The sequence below is a fragment of the Pollicipes pollicipes genome, unplaced genomic scaffold (assembly GCF_011947565.3).
Source record: "Pollicipes pollicipes isolate AB1234 unplaced genomic scaffold, Ppol_2.1 Scaffold_4740;HRSCAF=5597_pilon_pilon_pilon, whole genome shotgun sequence".
NCBI classification, from domain to species: Eukaryota; Metazoa; Arthropoda; class Thecostraca; order Pollicipedomorpha; family Pollicipedidae; genus Pollicipes; species Pollicipes pollicipes.
The window spans coordinates 31,576,101-31,603,047 of NW_023596545.1; the positions used below are offsets into that span (position 1 = coordinate 31,576,101).

General features: G+C 49.1%; 1 protein-coding gene across 1 annotated transcript in view; it reads left to right on the forward strand.

Annotated features, from left to right (window-relative positions):
• Positions 1–26,947, forward strand: part of LOC119098204 (SCY1-like protein 2) — a 189,470-nt gene that overhangs the window by 80,993 nt on the left and 81,530 nt on the right. The window contains exons 5-8 of the mRNA XM_037221130.1: positions 5,161–5,281; positions 5,972–6,067; positions 16,781–16,926; positions 23,642–23,772. Coding sequence (XP_037077025.1) covers positions 5,161–5,281; positions 5,972–6,067; positions 16,781–16,926; positions 23,642–23,772 — 494 coding nt within the window. The remainder of the gene's footprint in view (positions 1–5,160; positions 5,282–5,971; positions 6,068–16,780; positions 16,927–23,641; positions 23,773–26,947) is intronic.

Below are 26,947 nucleotides of genomic sequence, written 5' to 3' on the forward strand. Positions count from 1 at the left end.
TGACCAAAATGATGTAAGACTGTTTTGAATTTTACATTTGGATAAACGACAAAGATTACGCTAGGCAGCATGTCCCTAAAGCAAAATGTTGACCTTGGTCGTTTTAGGTCAGTGACCTATTCTGACTTCTAAGAAGTTCATGGAAGGTATATAATGTGGTTCCTGCTATCAATATATTCGAAATGAGCACCAGAAACCAGCCCAAACAGCAAGCCCGAGAGTAATAAAACAGGTTGGCTTTGACCTTGGTCTGACCTTCATACCTGACCCTAAGTCAATGCTATTTGTTTATTCAATTGTTGTATTACCTAAGAAAGAATCTCGGAGATGTATGGCTTCGTCTAGCACCCCACTGTCTGATGGGATTGAATGATTCCCTAGAACGTGCCTTCTCTGAAACCAGGGCTTGACTTTGACCTGCCATAGGTCAGCGATCTTACAGGGTACATCTAAATTTATGTCAGACGATCCGCTACTCAATTGCCTACAGCTACGCAAAATTTGGCGCGGCGTAGCCACGCCATTCGGAAACCATTCCGGGAAAACCCTCGGGGGAGATAATTTGATCCCCCGATCCGAGCGCGTGTTAATCTTAAAATCGCACAGATGAAATAAACACACGGACTACCTTCTAAGTACGCGGATCGTCATTTTCGTCCGCCCACTGTTCACTGGTAGGTGTGAGCTGAGATACCATCGCCGCGGGGCATATCGAGCCTGCAACGCCGGGCGTCGGGGTTTTTGTTGCGAGGATTTGCGAGCACCATGTTCAAAACAATGAACCCAATTTTTTCACCAAAGGATTATGAATGAATGACGAAATTTCCAGACAGACATAGGCCAGCCATGCTAAGACAAATGCTTGAGCGATTTCGATCCACAATCTACGTTCAAGGGGCCCCATACCCCTGCAGAGCCCATATCAAAATTCTGGTAAAAGCCCTGAGTCCCATCGGTTTCGAAAGGGTCCACTGAACCAATGCAAAATGAGGAGCGCTGACGATTTATTCCCAGCTGTCGTCTAACGCCTGATGCCTTCAGTTAAGTGACTTCAAAATTCAAACAGGATTTACCTTGCAGTGCTTTCTGGCTTCTGTTTCAGTTAAAAAATATAACAGTAATAATAAAAGAATAAAAGTAGTTCCCTTCATTAACAAGTACGCCATATCCGGCGATTTTTTACTGTCGTTCGGGGGGGGGGGGGGTAGGCTTTTACCATCATGATACAGCTCAAGTTTCTCACTTGGCTGTCCCATCAAACCGGCCACGGCAGTCCATCCGCTAATAATTGTGAGACTGCTTCGTTCGTGCCGGATCCTTTCTTTGGGAGTCAGGCGTGCTCAGGCTGACTGGCAGGTTTGGTTTGTTTTAGATATAGTATTGAATGGCTTTATTGGTTCCTCCCATCTTTTAGAATGTATCCACATTGTTTATTCATGTGCCAGCTAGATTAGCTATGAAAATAACGCTGACTTTTTATGTACCATTAGGAAAGGTCAACGAGGCTGCGAAGCCTTCTTTGTAAGAGCACTTGGAACTCTTACAGAATTCTGTCTTTGCATCATCTGCGGTAGTCGATGTTGATCTCTATAGCCATGCGACACTATGGGGGTGGTGGTGGGCGGGGGGGGGGGGAGGGTGGAGGATGCCGCCACTTACGCCTATCGTTGCCGATTAACCAGAAAGTGTATTTTTTCTTGGACATATACTGTTTGAAAATGACTTGATGCAATGCCATTTTTCCTGATCAGTAACCAGGAAGTATCAGTTTTGTTAGATATATACTGTTCCAGAGTGACTTAATTCAATTTTTTCTTGCGCCTTGTATTTACACTTTAAACACACGCTGATATCTACAATATGTTGGCAATTCTACCCAGAGGTGTAGTTTCCTATTCAGTCGAGGGCTCCAGCTTCCGCATCTTGAGCTTCACCACCAAGTTTTGGAAAAAAGTGGGCCATATCCGGGGAGAGATTCGATTGTTTACGTACTTTGGGGGTAAGTTTTGCCACTGCTCAGGCTCCCCTCAACTCATGTTACGAACTGTATCCCTGACATCATCGCAGTAAGCACACATATTGCTTCGATTTTGATGATCGCATCCCACAAATCACGAGTGATCCTAAAAATGCTGTTAAACACACACAGACATCGACTGCATTTTCCGACCGTAGTCGCACTGGAAAACGCGGAAAAAAATCCAAACCGCCAAAATTTACATTCGTTTCTCCTCTTGAAGGCTATGACCCGATAGTATGTAGCTCAGCTATCAATATGAGTCGCATTCACATCCGCTTGAAGGAAAGCTTGTCCTGAAAATATCATCACTGCCACCATATTACGCCACTTGGCACAGTTTGCTGCAACCGACCTGTGTGCCATCGATCTGACTTCCGATCGCAGGCATTTTCTCTGGAATAAGTATATAATGTCACCACTCACTGGATATCACATGATCCTGCCAGGCCGCCAACGGTGTTCATTTGGCAATAAACCGCTCGATGTGTCATTACATGTCTCATTTAGAACCAATGGTGCGGAAACGTCCAGGAATCGCAGAATGTCTTTGGTTTTGTTATAGGTATGTTATGTGACGTATCAAATCACTGTTCCGATGCGATAAGGGAGAATGGATTGTTCATAGCGCGAGCTAAATTTCGAGCACGATGTAGCGAGTAACATGCCTGTTGTGGACATTGCCAGATTCGCCTACATTGCAGACATCTGCTCAGGTCCCACCCTCACCACACGGGCTTCCTCTGTGCTAACCGCGCGACTGAAAATGACGAAGTTTGATAGCCAACATTTAACACCTCAAGCGGCCACAACGACGAAATCGACATTGAGTCCGTTCACCCGCGTACGACCAGGAAATTGACCTTCCCCCACAAGTTTTGGAGCTTGGATCTGAAACAAACGCTCGCAGCAACACCAAATTAGCAGTACTTTTTCGTCTATCAATGCGGTGTCGTTTGTGCAAAGTTAAAGGCTTGATCTGCCAAGGTCAGTGACCTAGGTCATGGCAAAGAGATCAATATCTAAAAACTTTGGCCACGCATTACTTTTTGTGCGCTATTTGACATCGCTTAAACTGTCTATAGTAAGAAGACATGGTGCTACCATTATTTCAGATTTTTTTCGAAAAGGTGTGGTCCTAAGGTGAGGTGAAGTTTTGTAATTTTTGCAAATAATGCAAATTTGCACGTATGTTGTGCGGTTTTGGTGTTTGTTGACTAGATAATACTAACTAAGAGTAGTAACCCACACGCGCAACTATCGTATGAACAGAATACACATGACATTGGCCTAGGTCACGATTGTAGGGATACCTTCTGCAAAACACATGCTGAGCTCAAAATGGGCAGCATTTTTTAGATGATTGGGCACAAAATTTGAATATTCCTCTGAAAATATGTGATATCATTCTAATGCACAATGAATTATCAATAGGGCACGTGGGAAAATACAAGGTCATATGAGGTTATCCAAGGTCAGTGACACATGCTGTTAATAGCGGCGAGGCCAGACGAACGAGTGTGACGCCCTTAACCACCTCTATATCGTGCTTGTAACGCTGATGTATAATTTCATATACCAACGTGCATGTTCTCATGTTGTTTTGAAACATTCTCAAGTATCGAAGGGCTGTGCATGATGTATACAAAAACTACGCGGTCTTCGCCGGCATTTAGACTCAATGGCGGGGACTGTTCAAGTGCCAGGCTGGCGTGGTGTTACTGACCTCATACCGGTGGTGACAGCCCCGCTGTGCTGAGGGTCCGTAAACTATCGGGCTCCGGCCACTTGTGCGACAGCAGCGAGCGCCCTCGATCTGCCATCTCCTCGTCTGGCGGTGGCACGTAGAGCTTTTCCGTATCGCGCGGCGTCATCTTAGAGACGACTGCCGCCGAGCATAACCGCTTCTCGCACCCGCAGGGAGGCCGCCCCAGACTGGACGAGATGGACGGCCCCGTTGTGTAATCGTGGCTTGCTTGCCTCTATGTAACGTTGCGCACTTACCGTTGTGTAACTTGTTTTGACGATTCAGATGTAGGTTTCGATTGATGGTTTTGTTTTAACGAAGTCATGTGACGACGGGATGGTTGATGTAGGCGATGGTGGTCGCGTTGCTGTCATGGTTCAATATCGCATTCATACCACCATTGTGATTATACCGAATCGAGCAATGCGCCACTTTGTTGGAATTATTCGTGACTAAATATGAATATGAACGCGCACTTTCTGTTCCGAGACCAGCACACTGGCAACCGACACAAATGATACGCAGCATCGAACACAAAAGATCTAAACGTCATATTCAAGGGAATGCTCAAAAAGCACCATTGACGCCGTGAAAGCTTCCAGCATCATGCCCAGAAGGTCTTACAAGTTGGCAGAAGCGAAGTTAAGAATATCCTCAGGTGAACTCCTAAGCGTCTCCCTCCCCGCCCGGCGGATGTAACCTAACCAGGTTTTTGCACACACACATATCATCAATACGCTGATATGCCGCCGCGGCAGGCCGCGCGTGACAGCGCGATACCGCAGCGACGCGCGTCTCCCTGGCGGTGTGTAACGAGCGGCAGCCGGTGTCAGATGGGGGCCAATCAGCGGCGGCGTGGCCGGAGCCAAGCTCATGACACCGCCCCGCGGGACGCCGCCGGCCGGCCAGCGGGTCACGTCACCACTCGTTCCGGAGCGCCCCGGCCGGCGCCGTCAACCTGGGCACCCGCGATCTCGGGCGATCAATGGGGTTAGGGCGATCAATGCGCAATGCTAGCGGCCGGCCCGGGCCGAGGCGTGAGTCGACAGCCGGTGGGCGGCTGCCGAATCGACGGCCAGCTCGATGAGCTGACAGTTGGTGGGCGAACGCCGAATCTACGGCCGGTTCAGGTAGCGGTGTGGCGGGCCGGTTACCGGTAGCCACACCGGGCGGTGGACTGCTAGCCCGGGGCAGTGTGGCAGCGCGGTCGCCGGCAGCCACACCGAGCGATGGACGGCTGCTGCACAGGGTGGCAGCAGCTGGGCGATAACGCCGGCCGCCACGTGCCTCCTGGGGACCGTCAGGGACAGGGGCTCGGCCGTCTGACTGGCGCGAGCCGGCTGGGTTCATTATACGTCACTACCGCCGTCCAAACCACGTCCTGTGCTGCTTTCAGATCACGGAGGCGCTGTCTTTCCTGCACTATTCAGCACACATTCTGCACAGCAACGTGTGCCCCAGCAGCATATTCGTCACGAAGAGGGGCACCTGGAAGCTCGGTGGTCTGGAGTTCTCAGGTGAGGACGGTGTCGGCGTTCGCGAGAAGGGAGGAGCGCGTGGCAGCGGGAAACAGTTAGTCGCCAAACCGGCTGCCGAGCAGGCACCACGACGGTCAGCGTACGCGCATCAGAGCTCGGGGCGCGGCACCTCGTCGCTGCCGTTGAGACCGGCAGTCGGCGCGGACGCCCGGGGCTGCCGTCGGCTGCAGCCGCCCCGGGCGCTGCGCCGACGCGACGCGCAACAGGTTTGCCTCGGCCGATGTTTGCGCTACATGCGGCCGCGCCGTCGGCTCGTCGACGCAACAGGTCCGCCGGCTCGGAGCGGCCCGGCAGCGCGAGCCGACACTGCGCGGCGCCGCGGCCGGCCCCGCCAATCGATGCTTCCCGTTGGGAGAGCGATGGGGCTTTTGATAAACGGCGGCGGCACAAGTTAGTCCAGAAACCACGGTCACGGCACGGTGGCAGCGCCAACCCGACTGCTGTATGCGATGGTGGAGCGGCGCCTGATCGGCGTGCTTCGTGTGGCTCTGGTTCAGGGCGTGTGAACCGTTGTGCTTTGCGTCCGATAATTGCCTGTTTACACGGTCGTTTTTATTTGGTGCGCGAGTCGGACAGACGTCGGTTGAGCGTTACCAATGGTGACGTAATGAAAAGGGTGAAGTCCTCCACGCACTGCACCGGCCTTTATGTGATATGTATTCTTTGCAGAGAAAATTGGCGAACAAGACGGCACGGAGAGCATCCATTGTCAAGCGTGGTCGTCTCGAATTCCTAAAATGGCGCAGCCTGATTTGGATTTCATCGGTAAGTTCCATAATCAGGTTGTGAGTTTCATACCATGCGTGTCTGCTCTGTTGCACGCATGGATTGTACTTGCCTCAAACACACAATTGGTCGGCACCAATTCAGCGAGATCAATTCTTGCTAACACAATGTAAACTTGACCAACAAACAACTTCAGCCTTAAGCCCAAAGTGGCCGCGTCGTCCTGGCGGGACGCCACGCTCTGGTGTGGACATGTAACACGGTCAAAGGCTGAATGCGGCGCGCCATCGCCAGGCATGCGAGTTGGAATAGCCTGTTTCCCAGAATAGCCTCTCCAGGCGATATCCGTCCGAAGCCGAGCCATTACGGACGGCTTATATCGGCAGGCGACACTGAGCTGTGCGCAGTTGTTCAGGCCTGAGCCCGGGCGAGTGAATGCAAGGCACAACCCAGGCCACGGGCACAGGACGCCCGGAGACTGGGGGCTGGCAAAGTCCGTGTAACGGGAAGGTTTTGATGGGCAGGTGCCTACGTTCTCTCGATTGCGGTATAGGGTGGTGTAGCCGCTGTCACACGGGCTGCACTGTGTTCTCGTCTTGGTGTTGGGGACGCGACATGAGCCCGTGTGGGCTAGAGTCCGAGTCCACTCTGGATCGAGGTCGGCTCGGGCACCATGGGCGGAGCGCTCTCGTGTCTGGCACCGTTTCTGATGCCTGGGGCTCGGACCCATCCGACCTAGTGCAGGTGGATGCGCACAAGCTCGCGCTAAGTTCGCACAGGAGTGCCCCCGTCCGTGATGCCCTCTTCCCACTGCTCCGCGAGTAGGGGGCATCGCGCTCACGTAGCCGCGAGTGCACCCGTTCTGGTCGGACGGGGAGCCGCGGCGTCGCCGGCGCCGTCGCCGAGCTCAGGGAACCGGAGCTGCCGCATCGCAGGCTGACGTGGACGCACTGCACGTGCTTGAGTGGGCCATCTGTTTGGCCAACGCCGGCCCGCAACTTCCGTCGGTGCTCGACAGCCCCCGCTGCTTGCTCCCTAGTGGTGCTGCCCGGCTAGCGCACGCTTTATTGCCAATCATCTCTGACGTCGGTAGCTCAAGTTGCACTCGAGCAGGGCCTGATCCGTCTGGCCGCTCTGGCGTTGGTCAGCGAGCGTGGCAGCGAGGCGATATTTGGCACGGGAACGGACAGACCGGAGGTGGATAGCGGTGTTATCATACTCAGTGTTCGCAACCGACGGGCAACAGCGGAAGCCAGGATCAGGCGGTCATCGTGGCACTGGGAGCTGGAACCGGGTCAGGCGCACACGCGCCTCCATGCGCCCCCGGAACGCACACGCACTCGCGCACACGCACATACACACGCACACAAATACGCATGCACGCCCGCTCGCACGCACACGCGCACGCGTGGTTGACGTGTTCACACGTGCCGTGTCCAGGCGTCAACATATGCCCGAAAAAGTGAGATGATTCCAAACTTCATTAGCATGGTAGCTGGCTGTTGGTGTGCCGTGTGGAAAGCATTCAACGCTCAGTATCATTGTCGTCAATAATTGCTTTCCTGCAGTCTGCGCTGTCGTAAGGCCTGTGCTGACTGTGACCACACCAATGGTAACCATCTGTGCGTGGAAAGTTGACAACTCCATGTATTGGCCCCCAATTGGACGGTGATGACCTTGCTGCGGAATTTTCAGTCTAATAGTGCAGCCTCGGCAAAATTCGCTTAAAGCCGTGTTCTGTTTTGGTTCCCAATGCATCAATCACAAACTCGACGTGTTTTATAGTCAGCGAACCCGTGGTTTTCGCGCCATTGAGCACGATGCGCCGCGCGCAAAAGCGCTGGCGAACGCGCGCGCGACGCCAGCAGCCGCTTCCGCAGAAGTCAGATCGTGTTGTCCTGCATTCCGATGCCGTACTTGGGCTGGACTGATCTTAGTAGCCATCAGACTTTCTGGCGGCATTTGTGACGTCTGTATTTCACATTTAAGCTGATATGCAGAGGTCGTTGGACACGAAACACGTTCAACGCGTGATCAATGCACGTCATCGCTAGGGTTGAAGCAAGCTACCGACTTACATGATGTGATCGGTGACAAGAATGGAAACTTTTGCGACGTATTGGGTGAAAAAATTGCGAAAAAGGAGAGAAATTATGATACACCATTCCAGTTAGGTGAAGCTGAAAGCTTAGCACTGGTCTGAACTTGCTAACGCTTGCAGCGTGTGCAGTGCACATGTCAACACATTGTGTTTCGCTGTATGGGCAAGTCGAGACACAAAATGCTTCAAAGAAGCTGAAATCAGGACAGCATTTAGCAGGCGACGGAACTAAACTACCAACTTTACCATGTCATTGGCATCGTATAGTTGGTAGTAAAATTCATGACCAATGGTGAAACTGACCAATGGTGACACGGTATTTTTCCAATGTCCTTCAGATCAGTGCTTTTGACGGACTGTTTTCAGTCAAGATTCGCTTCACGTATTTAACAGTACCACGTACCAAAATAGCTGGGCTTATTAATGGCCGTACGAGTCATAGCTGGCCTCAGCATCTTGCAACCAACATGATCAGTCTGCTACGCGGCGTTTTAAATCATCGTGCCACTTGAGGCAAATGGTTTGGAATGGTCGCCACACAGTTATGAATTGGGCTCAGTACAAGGCTGTGGGCTGCCGTTGGCTGTGCTCGTGTCGTGAGGAGCCCACTGGCTTACAGGACGTAACTAATTGTCAGTTCCTCTAGGACGCCGTGCAAATTGTCCAAGGATTGTCATGGATGGCGTCTCTGTTAGAAGCGTTAGAACGCACAGCTAATCTAGGAGGCTCCTTGTTTGAGGGTACTCAAGCTGGAGTCCCGGTCTGCGATGTTGAGAGGTGGTCAGCCCACGCGCGCTGTAGCTATAACAATATGTACCATCTTAGCCTGCTGAGCTACCGTGCACCACTCCTGTAGACCAAGCCCGATCTGGCGCTGTTATCTGATGTGCTATTTCATGTCCACCTACAAGATTACATGCAACCTTGATGTTCGTGCTGCGTACAGGTCTAAGACGGGCGGCTGCTGTTGTCTTGGGCTAAAAGGAGCATTCTACTTCTTGTACTTTTTTGCTTATTCTTACACCAGACGCGCACGTCTCGATCAGTAATGCCAGTTTTGTCGAAATTCTTCCCAATAGTCCAGAATTTTTATTTGAAATAGCCGACCCTTCGGATGAAATCTTGTTTAACTCCCCGCTCACCACTATGACAGCAATACCTTTAATTGGCCTTCCTTTTTCCGAAGTGTTCTAGTTTTTTATTGTGTTTGTTCAAAGTGTTCTTGTTCCATAACGTTTACCAGACACTCATATGTACAAATGTTTGTGTACTTAATACCACGAAAGCTTGAGACACTCTGATTAGACATAAGACACACGCGAACATGAAGCCATTATCCCACGAATTCAACAAAATATTGTACTATGGCTTTTATTTCTCCCCTATGGTGTTTACCACGAAATAAAAGAAACCTTTTTTATGGCGTTTATCACAGTGGCTGTTTTCGATGTGTGCTTTGGCTTTGGAATGGGAGTACCACATGATCCATGGGACAGTGCTGGCTCAAATTTCAACCAACCAGCTTCTTAGCCAAAGTACAGGCCGTTGCATGCTGGGTCAATCACAAACGTTCTAGTATTCGCACCAGTAGAGGCACGGTAGTTGTCTTGACGACGATGGTCGCGACTAAAGGGAAGAAAGGTAGTACTCATGCAAAGCGATGGAAACGTAATTTTGAAAATAAAATGATTAAAATTGTCATGCTATTATGTCTCGACAACGCTGCAGTGACACCACGCATCGCTGTTATTGGACGTAATTGGTCCTAAGGTTTCGCTAGTGTGTTTTTTAAATATGCTCCAAAGACGGAACAGTCCCTTCAAGCCCCGGTTAGCAAGAAGAGTGATGTCATAGGATATTTTGCGAACTGTTCCGTTTTTGCGAACTGTTCCGGTGCAATTATGGATTGATACCTGGCGGGTGGCGAGAATGGCCGTGGAGCTGGCTCTGGTGAGGCCGTCAGCTGCGCTGCATCTTACGGGAGCAACGGCCACACTGGCTCTGGTGGGCCCAGGGGCTGAGCTGTCTACGGAGTGAGTGGTCGTTTCATTGGCTTCGGTAAGGCCAGCCTTCGATTCTCTTATCCGGCTGATAACTAGCTGGAGGTTTCTTCCCACGGGTGGCTGCGGCCAGCCGGTTTTCGGGTCGGCGGCCGGCTGCTGACCGGCTCGCCGATTATATGACCAGGTCCGGGTGTCATGAAGAGAAACTGCAAATGTTGCAAGCTTTGGTTTGCGTTGCATAAGCTCCTAGCATGTTACATGAAATAAACATACCCTAGTCCAACCAACTCGCAATATTCATCAGTCCCTTAAAAATCGAAAGGTCAAGCAAATCGGCTTACCTCCAGATCGTGTGTCCGCACATCCTCAGAGCGTCCCATATTTCGTACTCTCGTTTCAAGAATCTAATCTCTGACGGTAAGCAGCTAAGGCTGGGTCTAAAAATAGTTTTCTGTTGGGTGTGGAGTCGAACTGCGGACGATGTTCCCACGTTTCATTTTAAGTTGTTGAATAAATTAAAATGCATTTCAAACTCCAATAACAAAGCCGAATTCCCAAGATCCTGGTATACTCAACGAGGCATAATAACTCCCGGGAAATGTTTCAAGGTCTTGTCAGACAGTGTCACTTACCAAACAGAAATCGACACCTGATTTGCTGGCGCCACACACGTTCATTATCAAGCAAACCCGTCGCAATCGTGCATGTGGGCTCGGTTTAGGTGTTTTGCACAATTCCATCTTGTCGAGCACATTTCAGACAAAGGCACTGCTCGGGATGTGCTTGCCTGCTTGCAATGAGCAGGATGCCGCGTCATGCCTCCCGCCGAGGGACCAACCAGAACGAAGGATGCCATCCATCACTTAGTTCGAGGGGTAGTACGCGACAGACGAAGTGAAATCGGCGCAACAACTTCAAAATAACACGGAACTGTTTCCTTTGGGAAGTTCAGAACCTGAGCCGAGTGAAGACGTTGCATATTAGCAAGGGATTTTGACCCTACCACTGATAAACATCAACCACACATGTGAACAAAAACGGAAACACGTTACGCAGGTCTGAATGGGACATTTCTGCTAACTTGATGCGGCTCCTCGGAACCCTCCCAGACGCGTGCACATTGCATGTCACTCAAACTGCAAGCACTCAAGCACGCCTCAAAACGGGTCGAAACTCTCTGATTTAGTGGCATTCGATGTTTACGGTCGCATTGCCCGCACTGCGATGTTAAGCGCACTGAAAAGGCGTTTCCTTGGACTGGTATGGCTTCCATTCGTACCCGCGACTTGACACTTGCTTCTGTCAGCGATATGCTTGAAGTCAATCAATGAACAGCTGTGCACCTATAGCGTCCTTGGGATGCCAGTTATGAACGTTTTCGAATAAGTCGGTTTAAATGTTATTGGTAAAATGAATAAATGTCATGGACATTGATTTGCCAATGTCGTGCAATGTATTGACATGCATCCCGTTTCGAGTTTACAATCAGACGTGACCAGTAGTGTCATGTTTCAATCACTTCCACCGAAAACATGCAATTTTACACGGACATGATGTTTGTGTTAAACGCGACAAGCATAAAATCGTTATACTGTAGCTCGCATTAAATTTAGGTTGGTTATTTGAAGTGTTTGCACCATATTAGATAAGCACCGCTTTGTCAGCATTAAAAAAGTAATACAGTCGGTGGATGCACGAGGAACTGAAACCGCATACAATTGAGATGCTCTTAACTCCCTGGGCTGCGACAGCAAAATATTTATATCCTTGGAGAAGACAAAATAATAAAGCATAGCTAACGTACGGCAAGCGTTTCTCCATATCTAACGCAGCGTGTGGAATTGCAATTAACACTTAACTGTGCAACAGCAACTGTACTGCTACTCTGAACGCGTATATTCAAAACTTTTTAAAGGTTTTGTCCCACTTTTGGGACATATTTCAAAGACATGCTCTAGTGAAACCTCAGAACTAGTTACGGCTAATAAAAGCAGCGGATAGTTGCACCGTGGCACCGTCAAGACACAATAAAGATATCAATTTAACTTATATTCCTGCTCAAATTATGCTGTCAGCGCTTTGTAGCATCACTATGCTTCTTCCCCACAGTCGCAACCACCGTCGTCATGACAACCACCGTGCGCATCATTACTAGTGCAAATACAATAATGTTAATGATTAGCCTAGCGGACACAGGCCGATTACAGAGAAGCGCCTTGGTTGAAGGTTGTACTAGTGCGTCGCAAGGGTCATGTGGTACTCCCATTCAGAAAGACAAAAGTGCGCTTCCAAAGTAACCACTGCGGTGAACGCTGTGAGGTAGAAAGCAAAGCCATGGTATAGCGTTTCGTTGAATTCACGGTATAATAACTTCGTGTCCGCATGTATTTTTGTCTAAACAGAGCGTTCCAAGCTTTCGTAACATGTATTACATGGACATTTGACACATCGTTGCGTCGCAAACATTACAGAACACACACGTTGGAAAAAAGCAAGGCAGATGAAATATATTACTTTCATTGTGGTGAGCACGGAGTCAAATAATAGTTCTCCCGAACGATCGGCTACTTCAAATCGAAATTCTAAGATATTTACAAGGAATTTGAGAGGATTGGTATTGTTCATCTAATCGTACACGTCTGATGTAACAAGTTCAGTACAAAAATTGGATGTTCCCTTTAAGCCAAACCTATTATTGACTTGCCTGGTACTGTTCACATACCCGCAATTTGAGGCTAGGGAAAATGATGCAATCCGGTTTGACTCAATACCGCAGTTGAAAAGTCTTCAAGGAAGTATTCCATTTTTGTATGAGGTTTTGAACCGAAACTCCCATCTTGAAGATCATTCGGTGCAGTTCACAGCTCTGCCCTTCTGAAGATCTGCACCCCTGTAGTTTTTTAGTTACGCGCCGGCGGGGATGTGGAGACTATTTCGTATAGGCTTTTCCAAAGTCACCCAGGTATTCATGACGCCAAAATAACGCCATTCAAACCCTGCCACTTTATTAGTCATGCGGCGATCAACGCCAAGGAGAATAAAATTGTCGAGTCATTCATATCTGGCGTTCGGGAGCTCGATTCCCAGATACAACGGCCGTCAACTGACTCTTAATCAATGTTGCGCAAAGCACGATGGCGTTTCCAAACAATGGCATCTTGAGGAACATATTTACTAAACAGGGAAATGACGCCGCCTAGAGCAATCTTTTCCACTTCAAGTTATGTCATAGTCACAAGTGAGCTTACTTCATCACACCTGATGCTTGCTTCAATATCTCCAAAAGCGATCATTCCGTTCGACAGCGACCCAACACATCCTGTGTTTAGCTGCTCGCGCCGCGACTTCTGAGCCCAGCGGCCCGGCCAGACACTAGCCACCATCACGGCGCCACTGAAAGCCTGTCACCGCAGCCTGGGCCGGGCTGGGGCGAGCCGAGCCTGGGTCCAATGGAGCGCCGGATGTAATAAGAGACGCAGCGCCCGGCCGGCCGTCAGCAGCCCAAAGTAGCCGCGCGTTATTGAGACATACCGTGCCGGCGGCCAACAGGTATGTACCGCCGGCTGTTATTGATTATCGGCGCGCTGCTCTCGACCGCGGCGGCCGCGGCGCGCACAAACAGCCGCGTCACGCATCGCCGCCGCGCCGCCGGCGCTCCTGCGGGCCACCCAGCGGCGGGCGGCCGTCGCGCCGGAGGGCATGTTGCTCACCACGGCCTGCCGACGCTGACGGGCGGATAAGCGGATAACTGGGAAGCCGGCACTCTGAACGCATCTGCCAGTTGAGTCGTGGCGCCCGTGGGAACGGCGCTCCCAACTGCATCTGGAGTGCCAATTACGGCATAAGCGTTTGCGAGGCTAGCAGTTCGAGCTGCCATCGGTTTCGGGTTTTCGTTGACTGAGTTCACTGAGGCGAACATATATCGCAGGAGATGCCCGCTTTAGCTCAATGTTGGGCTCGAAACGAATATAACGGAGAATACGTTTGCTTCTAGATGGACGCCTGACAAACATGTGTGCATGACCGGCACGCCTGTCAACCCTTGGCCCTCTCAGACCCGCAGGTAGCGGCCCCCAAATGTGGCGAGTTTTAGCTTCAAGACGATGCCCTGAAGCAAACGTTTACAAATTCCTGGGCCCGCGACAGGTGTCATGAGAAGAGTTTGCCGCGGTCTCAGACACCTCTCCGGTCCGACACTGGCCCACTGACATTGACACTGCACTGCCCACTGGCCCACCGCACGGGCACTGGCAATCTGGGCCTAGCCCGCATCCGTTCATTTACACGGCGTGGAGGCCTACGCCCTGCCCGGATCGTCAGATAACACAATACTTAGTGTGCAGGTTCTCCTGGGATGTAGATATGTCTACCACTCCTATACTTCCCCCAAAATATCTTGTTAGCTACTTTTTCATATTGACTCTTACGCTGTCCGCAACGCGACATTATACTGGACTATGAATGTTCTACGGGTGTGTATCTACGGAACAGTGTTTCCTTTGATATTATCGATCAAAGTGCAAGCGACGGCGCACGGGTTAACGCGTAAGAAACCCATTACCGCTATGCAGAGTCGCATGCAGTATTTCACAATGGAACAGGGGACACAACTCATTTTTTTCGATGAAAACCAAATTAAGAGCATCCTGGGCGTACGACATTTCTTATGCGGCCTGCAACAACATTGTATGGTCTTGATCTTATGCTGGAGTTTACTGGAGTTTCTCGATGACAACATACAGTCACGCACATATAAATGCATGTCATTAAAATGATAAGGATAAGGCACGTGTCTCCGGGGAGTACGATGTGCGCACCCTGCCTCTATTTTTTACAGCCGGAGCATAGACATGCAATAATGGACATTCAAGTCATTACCAACACAAAAATCAAAGCATGAAGCACAACTGGAGTGTCACAAGTCCGTATGACCATGCTGAGCGGTTTAAAAAGGCAGCTTCTGAGTTCCTGTCCTGAAACGGGCTAAAGGCTTTATGAACCCAGCTGCGAAGAAAATGTAGCTCCCTCACGACAACGCCTGTCGTCCCATAATCCCCCTCATTCAATCTGACATCCTGTACGTCTCATTACGTGCGCCACCTGGTTTCGCAGAATCTAATTTACTGGTCTGGTAACGGTTCTAATCAAGACAGCATATCACCGTAAATACACCGTGTTAATCATGCTAATGGCCGGAGGTCACGTGGCCGTGTCCGGCGACCCAGCCGCCATAGGTCGCGCTCGGCGGAGGGACGCGCCGGGTCACGCACAGGCAAACACGATACACGGGTTTGCGGATGTTGGTTTTGCAAGCAAATCTCCTGATGCTGTCTGGACACCGCAAGCACAGGAATAGCCGGGACGCTATCAAAGATGTTGTCCTGACAAATAATCTTCTTTGGGCGAGGGGGTCTGGCGCCTTTTGGCTGTCCAATTGCTGCTTTGGGCGTCAGCTATGACGGCTATTGGCCTGCAGTGCTGCAGCAGTCACTATTGTTTCTTGGTCCCGGGCGCGGGATGGATTTCTGTGACTGTCTCGATGTCGGCTGCCGGCGTGGTTACTGTAGCGGCATTGATCTCGGTCGGTGGCGTACCTGTGTTAGCTGTACTGTAATGGATGTAAAGTTCGTGCAAGTGTTGCGGACTTGATCTCGGTCGCTGGCGTACCTGTTTTAGCTGTACTGTAATGGATGTAAAGTTCGTGCAAGTGTAGCGGACTTGATCCTCAGTGTCGTGGTCGATGCGTTAAAGGCGACATACTCCCTTTAATGATCCCGATATTTCCAATCGCCTGCAGTTTGATCAGCCCGTAAAATTCGCCAGTTGCTTCCGACTCAGTATGTGCCGTTTCTCTTACATTTCAACGCGCAATGAATGGAAGTAGGAAGCCATCGATTCAATCGTTGCTAGGGTATTCGTTTTTGCGATGAATACATGCATGAAAACTGAACCTGCCGGCTGCAGGTCAAAACACACCGCGAGCGTGTGTCCGTTTCACTTCAAGAACTGGGCGAAAGCAAGTGCAGGTCATTAATCAGTGGCATTTGGACGTCACGATAATGTGAAATTGAAGTATTGAAGCTGTGGAAGATGAGTCAATAATTTGGAAATGGATGCATGCCTCCACCTGTTTTGTCAATAAGCGACATAACCCGCGAAAAAAAACGACGAAACCGGGGAAAGCCGTCTCGACCGCTAACCGTTTTTGTGCACGTGACAGGTAGCGCGTGCAGACACAGATTTGGCACCAGGTGGTTCTCACTCAGAGCTCAGTACGATTAAAATGTGTTTAATTCTGGTCGCACCTCCCCGTTGTTACCGTGATGTGGTAACGGTTTCGACCGTGTCGCCGCCCGTTTCGCTCCAGTCACGTTTCCATGCCGTCTGTGCAAAACCAATGGGTTAAAGGGAAATGTCTCAGCTAATTGCGCTCAGTTCGAGCGTCGGGGACTCGCGTGTTGCGATGGCCGGCGTGTTTTTATTGGCGTGCTCTGAAACGGTCCAGGAGATACCATCACTATTCGCATGATATTAACTCCTGCATGCTAAATTTTTAGATCCGGGTCAGGGTGGACACACCCCACCCAGCAGTTCGTTTGTGGACGCAGGGTTTCCTCGTCAAATGTGACAAATGTGTGCCATTTTCAGCGCCAGAAATCCAGACAACATCTCAGTGCACGCTGCTCAGTGACCTCTTCTCCCTGGGCATGGTCATCTGCGCCGTCTTCAACAACGGCAAGTCGCTGATCGAGGCCAACCATAGCAACACTACTTACATGAAACAGTTCGAAGTGGTAAGTGCAAGGAGGGATCTTGACATAGGAAACAGTATGGGTGACAAGTTCACTTCTCACATTTCGGAGGCTTATCTCATCGTCGAAACAATGCAAATGTCACAATAAATAAGTTTTTAGTTCTCAAGGATGAAAATTGTACATCGATATTTTAAGAACATATTTTAGTGCGGAGATGACAACATTTCCATCGTTACTTGAATGCATTTCGAAAACACATAGTCGCAATCACATGCTCAGTAGCCGCGCGCACACCACCCGATAAATCAAGAGTTGTGCAAGAATGTTTTTGTTTGTTTGGGGCTGGTTATAATTCGTTAATAAATGCACTTTCCCAAATTTGAAGGCGTGTTCTGTTATTACGTGTCTTACGGATGTCAGTGTTGTTCTTTGGTTGTTGTCGTGTTAATGTCCTGTCATGTTCGTGCTGCGTGTGCTCTGGAGGTACCCCGTCATGAAAGTGCATCATCAGACGTCGTGAGTGCCGTGGTTACGCCAATGTCGTGTATGGGACGGAGTTTGCGGCCTTGGGGATGGCATTTGAATGGATATACTATATTGGTCCATTCAAGCTTGTCGGGATTGTATGAGTTATTTCTCAGAATAAAGTTGGCAATTTTCCTGTCGTAATCATCAATGGTAATGTCTATTATGTGGTCATTCTTGCCTTTTGCGTGTCAAGAGATATTTCCCGGTAGTGCTTCTTGGTCTTGCTTGTGGGCAGATGTGATTTTAATTTTGATAGTGCATCTGGACGGTTGATCGTTTTGCCTTGTCGTGGTGTATTGTCAGAGTGTCTTTTCCTGTGTCGTATTTCGTTGTCAACGTCAGAATTTGAAGAAAAAACTGTTATTCACCAAGATCTTTCTGATTCTCATCAATTCTGAACGAAATCCTGTCCAATCAGAACAATGCTTGTAAGTTACGCATGATTGCTATGCAGTGCACATGTAAGAAATGCATGAATGACGACAATTCTGTGGCGTCGAGGACACGCACTGTCATCATTTAAGCACCGTCCGTGGTGAACCCACCTTCGATATACAGTCCTTCTAAATCGCGTCGTCCATCAACAGGTCCGTCAAGAAAAGGTATTACATTCTAGACACTTAGTTATCCAGTGAATTTTAGGTCGCATCGGCTTGGGATCGATTGGAAATTGGAACGATCGGATCCATTGGATTTTTTTCAGGTATTTTTGAGACGTGTTAATTGGCCTTTGCCGCCAGCCTCCAAAAGGATATAGTCTAGACAGTGACAGTAAATTTCCCTTCTTGTGTCGTCATTTTGTAGTGTCGGCTTCTACGTGCTCCTGAGGAAATAAGCGAATAAAGGTTTAAGAGGTGAACCCATCACGAAACATTCCTTTATGTGGACCGCGAAAGGAACCCCGGCGTACAGGCCATTAGAAATTGTTCAAGAGGGCGCCGTGAGATTTTGAGCCTAGAGGTTTCGGGATTATTACATACTCGGTCAATGATATGATGGGTATGGTTCTTTCAACGAGCACGTTTGTAAATAGGTTTTCAACACCAAGAGAGGTTATCAGATCCCTAGGCTGACGGCAAAATTGCACGATGTCAATAAATTAATCCGCTGACGGTAAGATGTAGGACATGGAATGATATGCAAACAAAACACGTTAGATTTATAGATGGCGACGACTAGGTGGGTGGTTTTATACCAATAATCTGCTATCTAAAAGGGAATGCTCAACCTTTGAAGATATTGAATCAAGCATCAGATGTGATGATATACGCTCACTCGTAACTATTGGTTAACTTCTAAGTAGAAGACGTTGCTCGGTACAACACCATTTTTATGTTTGTTTAACGTGCCATTCAACGCGTCACCGTTTGATAACGTCATTATACCCAGTACAATATTGGATGAGAGCTAATTGGCCACTGTCGTATCTGAAAATCGTGCTCAAGAACACCACATATGAACAAATCGACAAATCGGGATCGTTTGGCGATTCTAGTGCCCCATCTGCTCAGCGTTGGCGTGACGTCACTGGAGCCTTCCCCTCAGCAAACGCTGCGCACGGCCCCGCGCATTGCATGGTCTTCCGAACGGAACCATTGCTCACCCGTCGGTTTCATCCACCTTGGCTATTGCATGCAAACATTCGAGCGGATAACCATTCGTTTTTGTATTTGCGCTGCCGTTGTTGACAAACGTTTTCTTATAAAAAGTGACCTTGGTGTGGATTCCGAAAACTTGACCGGAACTGCAGGTGCACCGTCCGCACTAAGTGTGTCCTATCAGCGATGGTGCCAATACAGGAAGTCAGACTCACGCAGTCAGGATCACCGTTCTCGCGCATTTACCGTCGCCGGTTTTGTATCATCCGCCCGCGGGTGTCAACGGCCTTCGAGCCAGGCCAGCGTGGACGCCAACCCGTCCCGGATCCCGGATCCAGACTTCTCTGCTCCTTACACAGTCTCCTTACCTCAACAGACTCCCTACACAGTTCACCTTTTTAGTTCCAAGAAAGTATAGGTCTAACACAGAGTCCGGTTCGCGCGTCTAAAAAATACCGTTGCCAACCCGTTGGTTCCTACGTCAAAAGCGGCTGGTCTGCCATCGCTCCCATCCGCTATAAGTCCAAAGTAATGCAAACAAAAGTCACTACACCTCTGTCCCCCTCAGTCTCAGAATCCCAACACGATGTTCTTCCCAAACAGCTCCATGCCGACGTAGGAAAACCTCAGCGGATCTGGCTGGAGAGTGGCCAGACCTCCAGACTAGACCGCGCTCCCAGACCAGAGCCAGACCAAGCCTCATGTTCAGTACAGCTACACGACGGCAAGACAACTTAGGCCTCACTACGAGGTACCCACGTCTCCTCGCCCTGTCACAAACTGACTGCGTAGACTCTCTAGCATTTTAGGCACGTCACAGCATCGTGGCAAGCATTAGGTGAGCGCAGAAGTAGCTGCAGCAGTTTATTGAACACTGGATCGTGACCACGCCACCATCACCGTGCGTGGCGTGACGATCCCGCTGGTCGTGTCGCGCAATCTACAGTCGCGCGACGCTGGTCCGTCAGCATCGACCGAACCCAGCGTGATAGAATTGTACCGTATCAGAAGCGGACAGCAGAGACAGTGGAGAACCCACGCCTCTCAGTGAGTAGTTTGAGCGGAGTCGCCGCTCTTTAACATGGATGCAGCATTTGGTCGAGGGAGCAGGCAGCTAAGCCATCAGCTCACCCGAAATCGCTCCATCGAGTTCACCGGCGCTGGGCAACTCCCGCTACCGCCGGCGCACCAGGCGCGATCGTTAGAGCTCAAATTCCAGTCGCTGAGACGCCAAATATCGCCCGCAGCGCAGCGGTCCCACAGCTAGCCAATGCATCACCGCCGGCGAGCCACGCAAGCCAGCGGGACGGCAGTCCAAGCCAGGTGGAAGTCACGCCACGTCGGCACGAATCACATGCGCCAGTCGTGCCACAGATGCCATGGCATACCTCACTTGCAGGCCAATTGAAACGCTGACAAAAACTCTTGCACAGACGGGGTGACGGAGCCGGTGGCGCGGTGCTTGAGGAGCAGGAAGGCTCCAGTGACGTCATCGCCCTATACTGGCCCCCCTGTTTACTGTTAAGTTGAAAGACCGGCATCTCGAAAATACATTTAGGAGCTTGCTAATGCGGAATCAGCGGTCATTTTTAATCACATTTGCCAACATGAAGATATTCTGCCAAGATATACCGTATAAAACTACACGACCAGACAGTTGGGAGGAGGGGTTGCCCAGAAGGTACAGAAAAGAGTGATTCATCAGTTGGAAGAGAAGAAGAATGTCTGCGATGCTTTTAAGGAAAAATATAAAAGCTTTGGAAAAATGCTACAGGTATATTGCCCATAACTTGGACAAGGAAAAATGATGCTTGACCAACTTGACGTGATTAAATGTGACGCTAGGCGTCTTGCCAGAGCTGTCATTTTGAAAACAACCCTCAAAGCTCCCTGGTTGAAACATAGTATTGGCATTACCGCATATATATATATATATATATATATATATGCGGTAATATATATATATATATATATATATATGCATGTATGTATGTAGGTATCAGGCATAAATTAGTATAATAGCGCTCGGAGCATTACCGGAAACTGCAGATGGCCCTAGCGATTTATCTCGCCATCATCTTACTGGAAACGAACAACAGTACTGAATCTTGGACGTGATTGTCATATGTTGTCAAAATGTGGCTATACTGAGAAAAAAGTAGAACCAGAAATTGATCATCACAATATCATGACTTTGAAAAAAAGAAAACAAGGTCACAGTAGACAAGGATCTAAAAATAGCTTTCTGTGAGAGAGCACGAAGAAGCGTGGGAATGACAGGAGAAAGATATTTGCACAATAGCTCAGGACGGCGTTAAAGGGACTTCGTGAAGAAGAAGGCATCATCATTCGGTAAACGGGCAAATTATCACTTAACATGATGCTTGACATGAAAGAAAATAACAACAACCTAACTTATATTTTGAAGGATAAAAAGAAATTCCGTTGCTTCACAAAAGACCCAACAGTGATACTCAAGAGTAAACTTAACAAACTGATCGCTGCTGATAACGCCGCGCTGATGTACACTTTTCCAAGTCAACGGGCGAATTTGCGCCTGCATACGCTTATGGTTTTGTGAAAGCTCACAAAAAAGGCAGTCATCTTCGTCCAATAATTTCACAGATCCCTTCACCAATGTGTAGGAATTGCAAAGTGTCTTAATGGTTTTCTGTCTCCTTATCTTTCCGTGTCCCACAGCTTATTGTTAACGGATGAAGTTATTGAAATCGTGCAATGTTGTCCGCCTAAGAGTCTGACAGCCTCTTGAGATGTTGAAAACTTATTTACAAACGCGCTCATTGACAGAACCATATTCATGATTCTCCGCCGCGTATACAATAATCCTAAAATTTCTCCCCTCAAATATCACGGTGCATTCTTGAACAATTACTATAGACCTGTGCGCTGGGAGTTCCTTTTCGCGGGCCTGATGGATGAGTGTTTTGCCAAATTGACAGTGCTCTGTCGTCCAAATGCAGAAAGACCTTAGAGTCATTAGTTAACATAACACTCAAGCCCTTTTGCCCTTGGACCGCAGTGTTACGATGGGCTTACCCTCTTGTACCTTTATTCTCTAATTTCGTCACGGGGCATGCAACAGCCGATATGAGACAAAATGAGAATACAAGACAAGACAATTACATTTACATTTCTAGGGATGATATATTTGTGGAGGTTAGGGACACCGACCAGCCAGAACGCCTCAAAAATATCTTTTCGAATAGCTGTTTGGCCTAAAATTCACGGAAGAACTCACTATGCGAACTGTAATACTCCTTCTTGTCGTGAGTGTTTATGAACAAGGATACCGATTTAGAGCGTCTGTATATTGAAAACAGACTTACAGCGGGCGCTGCTTAAATGCTGGCAGTGAGTGTCCTCAACGCTACCAAATTGGTATCATAAGATCATTCCTTACACAAACATTTAAGCACTGTTCTGATGGGACAGGATTACATTCAGAGATCATACGACTCAAACAGCTCTTGTAAACATTTTTTTCTCAATTCTTACGACGACAACAACAAGGGATATATGACAAGACACTTTCACAGTTAACCAACATAAGACAATCAACCAACCCTCCAACTGCATCATCGAAGTAGAATGACATCTGCCTACAAACAGGACGGAAAAGCTCGACGTCCAATAATCTTTCGACACGTAAAAGGCAAGAACTACCACAGAATGGACATTTTCATTCGCTATAGCAACGGTCCAGAGGTCCATAGGCAGCCATGGGCCTTAGATTAGCAGTGCCTCTAGTGCCCTGAGAGGGGCAACTAAACGGCCCGTGGGACACCAGAGTTTTCAAGAGGAACCTACCAACCATTCAAAAGGGGCATTTTCTAATGTCGAAACTTCCATTTCAACAGTCTCTCTGTGCTCGTTTCTCATTCAGAGAGGTCATTTTTATCTGGTTTGCGCGAGCCTCAAATCGCTTTCCATGGGAACCTTGGCCGCCACCCTCACTTGCTTTGGACCTCCAGACCCCGCATTTTGGGTTCTGCGTGGTCCGGGTATTTCGGAGCCCTTCCGACCCCGATAGGGTCTCCAGCCACGCAAGTTTGTCATACTTCAAAAACGAGGTGGAGGGGAGGGGGATACGCTCTATCCTGCCCTCTGATGTTATGTGACCTTAAGCGAGGTCGTGTCTATCGGCCTCAAGCCATTCCAATCCTGAACAAATAGCGAGGGCTTTAAGCGACTCGAATCCACCCCGCCACGGGTGAGCTGATCGGAAGCCAGGCGCTCTAACCACCTGAAACATCGGGACGGAAATGTCACATTGATCCCAAGATGCTTGTCAACGTTATGCATTGCGCTCAAAGGCGCACAGCCACCTGCACCAGAATCGCATAGACGTGGCACTATGTACACGCAGAAATTCAGTCGGCAACAAAAATGCACTTGTATCACTCCTGTGCATATTATTAGAACCGTCCGAAGACGAAAGAAGCCGTGCCTTCCGCATTTGGCACGCCCTTTCCCGCTCTTCCCTGTTTTCGCAGTTTGTTCACTTGACCGCTACGCCCGACTGGCGGATGCCTGAAAGGCGTCAGCTTCCTTGGGAAGCACCTTATTGTAGAACATCGAACCGATCATGGAACGTCTTTCTTCGACAGCTTAGTGATCAGCTGAAGAACACGCTGATGAAGATTCCGGTAGCGCTCCAGGAGGCGGTGGTGCGCCTGCTCAACAGAGATCCCCGTCAGCGGCCCACCGCGCAGCTGCTCTCCCTCATCAAATACTTCAGGTGAGCGCCGCTCCGCTGGATGACACATGGCGGCCCGTCGGCGTGCTCCCCCCAGGATATGTCAAAGTGATGGCTTGCCTTGTGCGATAATTTGTTAACCTGCTTGGTACAAGTTGGAGGTTATTCCAAACTTAAGAGGAAGCTACTTTTTACACGGTTTTAGGCAAGATGAATTGTGTTAATTTCATCTGGGGTGAATCATATACCCGGCCGAGGCTGGAAACCGATCGGAGTACTGCTGCTAGACATTTATGGCGAGAGCATCTCCTTGCAGGAATAGCAAAAGTTAAACGTCGTTTACGGAGTGGGGGGGGGGGGGGGGGGGGGATACAGAGGTCTTCCTTTCTAGGTTTTCTTCTTCTAGGTCCTAGGTTTTCCGAAGTCAATTCTTAGCGATATCCGGTACGGAGCAGAAGTTTCTGGCATCTAAGTTTACATCATTTTGATAGGTTTGCTTTAAAGTGTGAAGCTCCTGGCCTGGACAGTGCATGACCCATGGCTTGCTTCTTGAAGCCAGTTCGGTGTCGGGGTCCTCAAAAGCAGAATATAACGCTAATTGATTGCAGGAAATGCACTCAGAATATTTTGAATCAAACTATTCGTTTTTAGGGTCCTATTTTTGTAGATTTCCCATTCAAGTACATCGCTATTTTTTGTGGATTCTGCGAGATCAGATCATTTAGGATCAGTCTAGGTAAAACTTAAACCTTTCGAAGTGCTTACAGCTTGAAGGTCTTACGCATTTAACATTAATGACACATCTTATGGCTTAAGGAGACCTTTCTAACCCTATTTGCCCCATTTGGTTGTTTTTTATAGCCTTGATATGGACGGACGGGTAAATGCAACAATCGGATTCACCCTTGACATGACATGACACATGACATTTGAAATGTGTCCAAGACCACTAGTGCCTACCCGCTAGAGTTTGATAAAGTTTTCCAAGAAATTTGTGATGCCGTCCTCCGCATCGCCGCAGCACGCTTAGTCCTTCACATCACCAAAGGCGTCTATCGAGAGATAATTTGACATTTATAACGAGTTCACACATGACAGGATATGACGGGACAGGACATTTGACATTTTATCTGGTCTTTTCTTAAAATATCGCACTCACCATTATTCAAACACACCTATCTGATTAAGTGTTATAAAAGCTTTGTAATGCCGTTTTCCGCATTCTCCTAGCATGCTTAGTTGAAATGTTAGCTGGGTGGCGGGAGCTCTGAGACGGTGGATAAGGCAAAGGTCCAAAATCTCATGCAGAACGAGAGTTAGAAATCATCGTATAATAATGTAGGGAAGGGTCATGTGTGAATTTTCGATGGCATCAAATGATCCCTGAATTGTTCCTTACACACACAGAAATTCAACATAACTAAACCAGGACTTTGTATAATTTGACCGTATGCGTGCGGACAGTTCCAAAGGAAGGCTTAGAATTATCTTAGGGGATATTCCAGTTGTTGACGGGAACCTATAGGCTTTCCATTCCCTTTATGATTTCGAGTTTGTCCTGTGAACAGCTTGACAGCTTCAGTAAGGTGAAAAGTAAGGATTTTACCATTACTTATCCAGTTCCACCACCAGATTTCAGCACCAGTTCGCGGTGCTGTAAATACTAATCCGCTCCTATCATCAATCTTAAGATCGCATAGGTGAAATAAACGCCCGGACCAACCGTTCTAAACATTTTAATTGGTGTCCTGGAGCATCCAAAGGCATCTTTTTCAGAAACAACATCGTTTTTGTCCGTCCGATAGCCATGGCCTGGTGTTAACCGCAGGCTGACACCGCGCAGCCTACGGCGAATGCAACGCCGGGTGTCAGGTTTTCGGTTCTGAGACTTGGGATCGCGTGTGTTCATACCTATTTTACATCAATTTTAATTTCTCAGTTCTAAATGCAGGCTGAAAGTCTCCAGCAGAACATGACTTGGTCACGTTGATACACAACTTTGACCCAATTTCGATCGACATAGGTCACGAGTCCTCAATATCTCTATAGATAACCCAGCAAAAGTGCTGACAAAGCCCCCGAGTGTTATTGCGTCAGAACGAGTTCACTGAGCCATGGCAGAACAAGTAGATCCAGCGCTTTACTCAATGTTATCATTTCATGACTTCAGCTTCTTCACTTCAAAATACAAAAGACAGTTGCCTCCTCCGTTGACATCCGGCCTGTTAGTGTAAACAAGCAAATGTAATAATGAAACGAAGAAGGTTGAGCCCCTCGAATTCAAGTGGCCGTATCCGGAGAATTTTGTCTAGGGAGTGGGAGATTTTTACCATCAAGGGGCCTTTGTCAAACCTCGAAACCCTTACAAAGGCCGGCAAGATCTCTGGGGACCCCCGTGTACCCAAGGTCGCTCATGCGCCGTTTCAGCTGCTCAGGCCCCTACCGTCCACAGAGAATCCTCTGGCGAGTGAGGAGTTCCTGGCCGGCACCGTTTCGGACGACCTTTCAGAGGCTTCACTGACTGACCCCTAGGGGCCAGTGGGCTTCTCCGGTCACCAATGGGCACGCGAAATTGCTCAGCGCTGTTGTGGCCGCCGAAGTGGTCAGCTGGCTACTCAAGGGCCCACTGGCCCGTTCAAACGGTCCGCTCTCTCCCCAGAATCATGCAGCTGTGCACTCGCAACCATCTGGACACTCCAAGTTTTGTGAGCTGTTCTGGTGCTTTTGGCCGCTCCCACCGCCTTCGCGAGGAGCCAGAACGGAAGGACTCTTAAAGGTCCTCTGGCTCCACATGAGACCTTCTGGTTGCTCGTGAGCCGCTCCGACCGTTCAGGGGCTCTCTGGGCGCCTAGTGGTCGAAATAAACGTGCAAGTCTTTCTTTTCAGTGATCGCCTTGCGGGGCTGTCTAGTCAGTGATGGGCCATTCGGTCCACTAAGAAATCCGTCGGCGACTGATATACCTCTCTAGCTGCTCCGGGGCCCACTGGACGCTAAGGACCTGGCTAAAGATTTCGTAGGGGCCGCCAGGGACCCCTCAGACCCCGGAGAACCCCATGGACCTAGGGGTGAACTTGGGGTTCCGAGGAGTCCAAAGCGGAGTATGAGGGAAATCCAGAGCTGAGCTCTGGTGGGTCCAGGTCGCCCCGCAGGAGGGCTCTCGTCGGGGAGTGTAGCGGACAATAAAATGCCCGAATTGGATGAAAACGGTAAAAACGG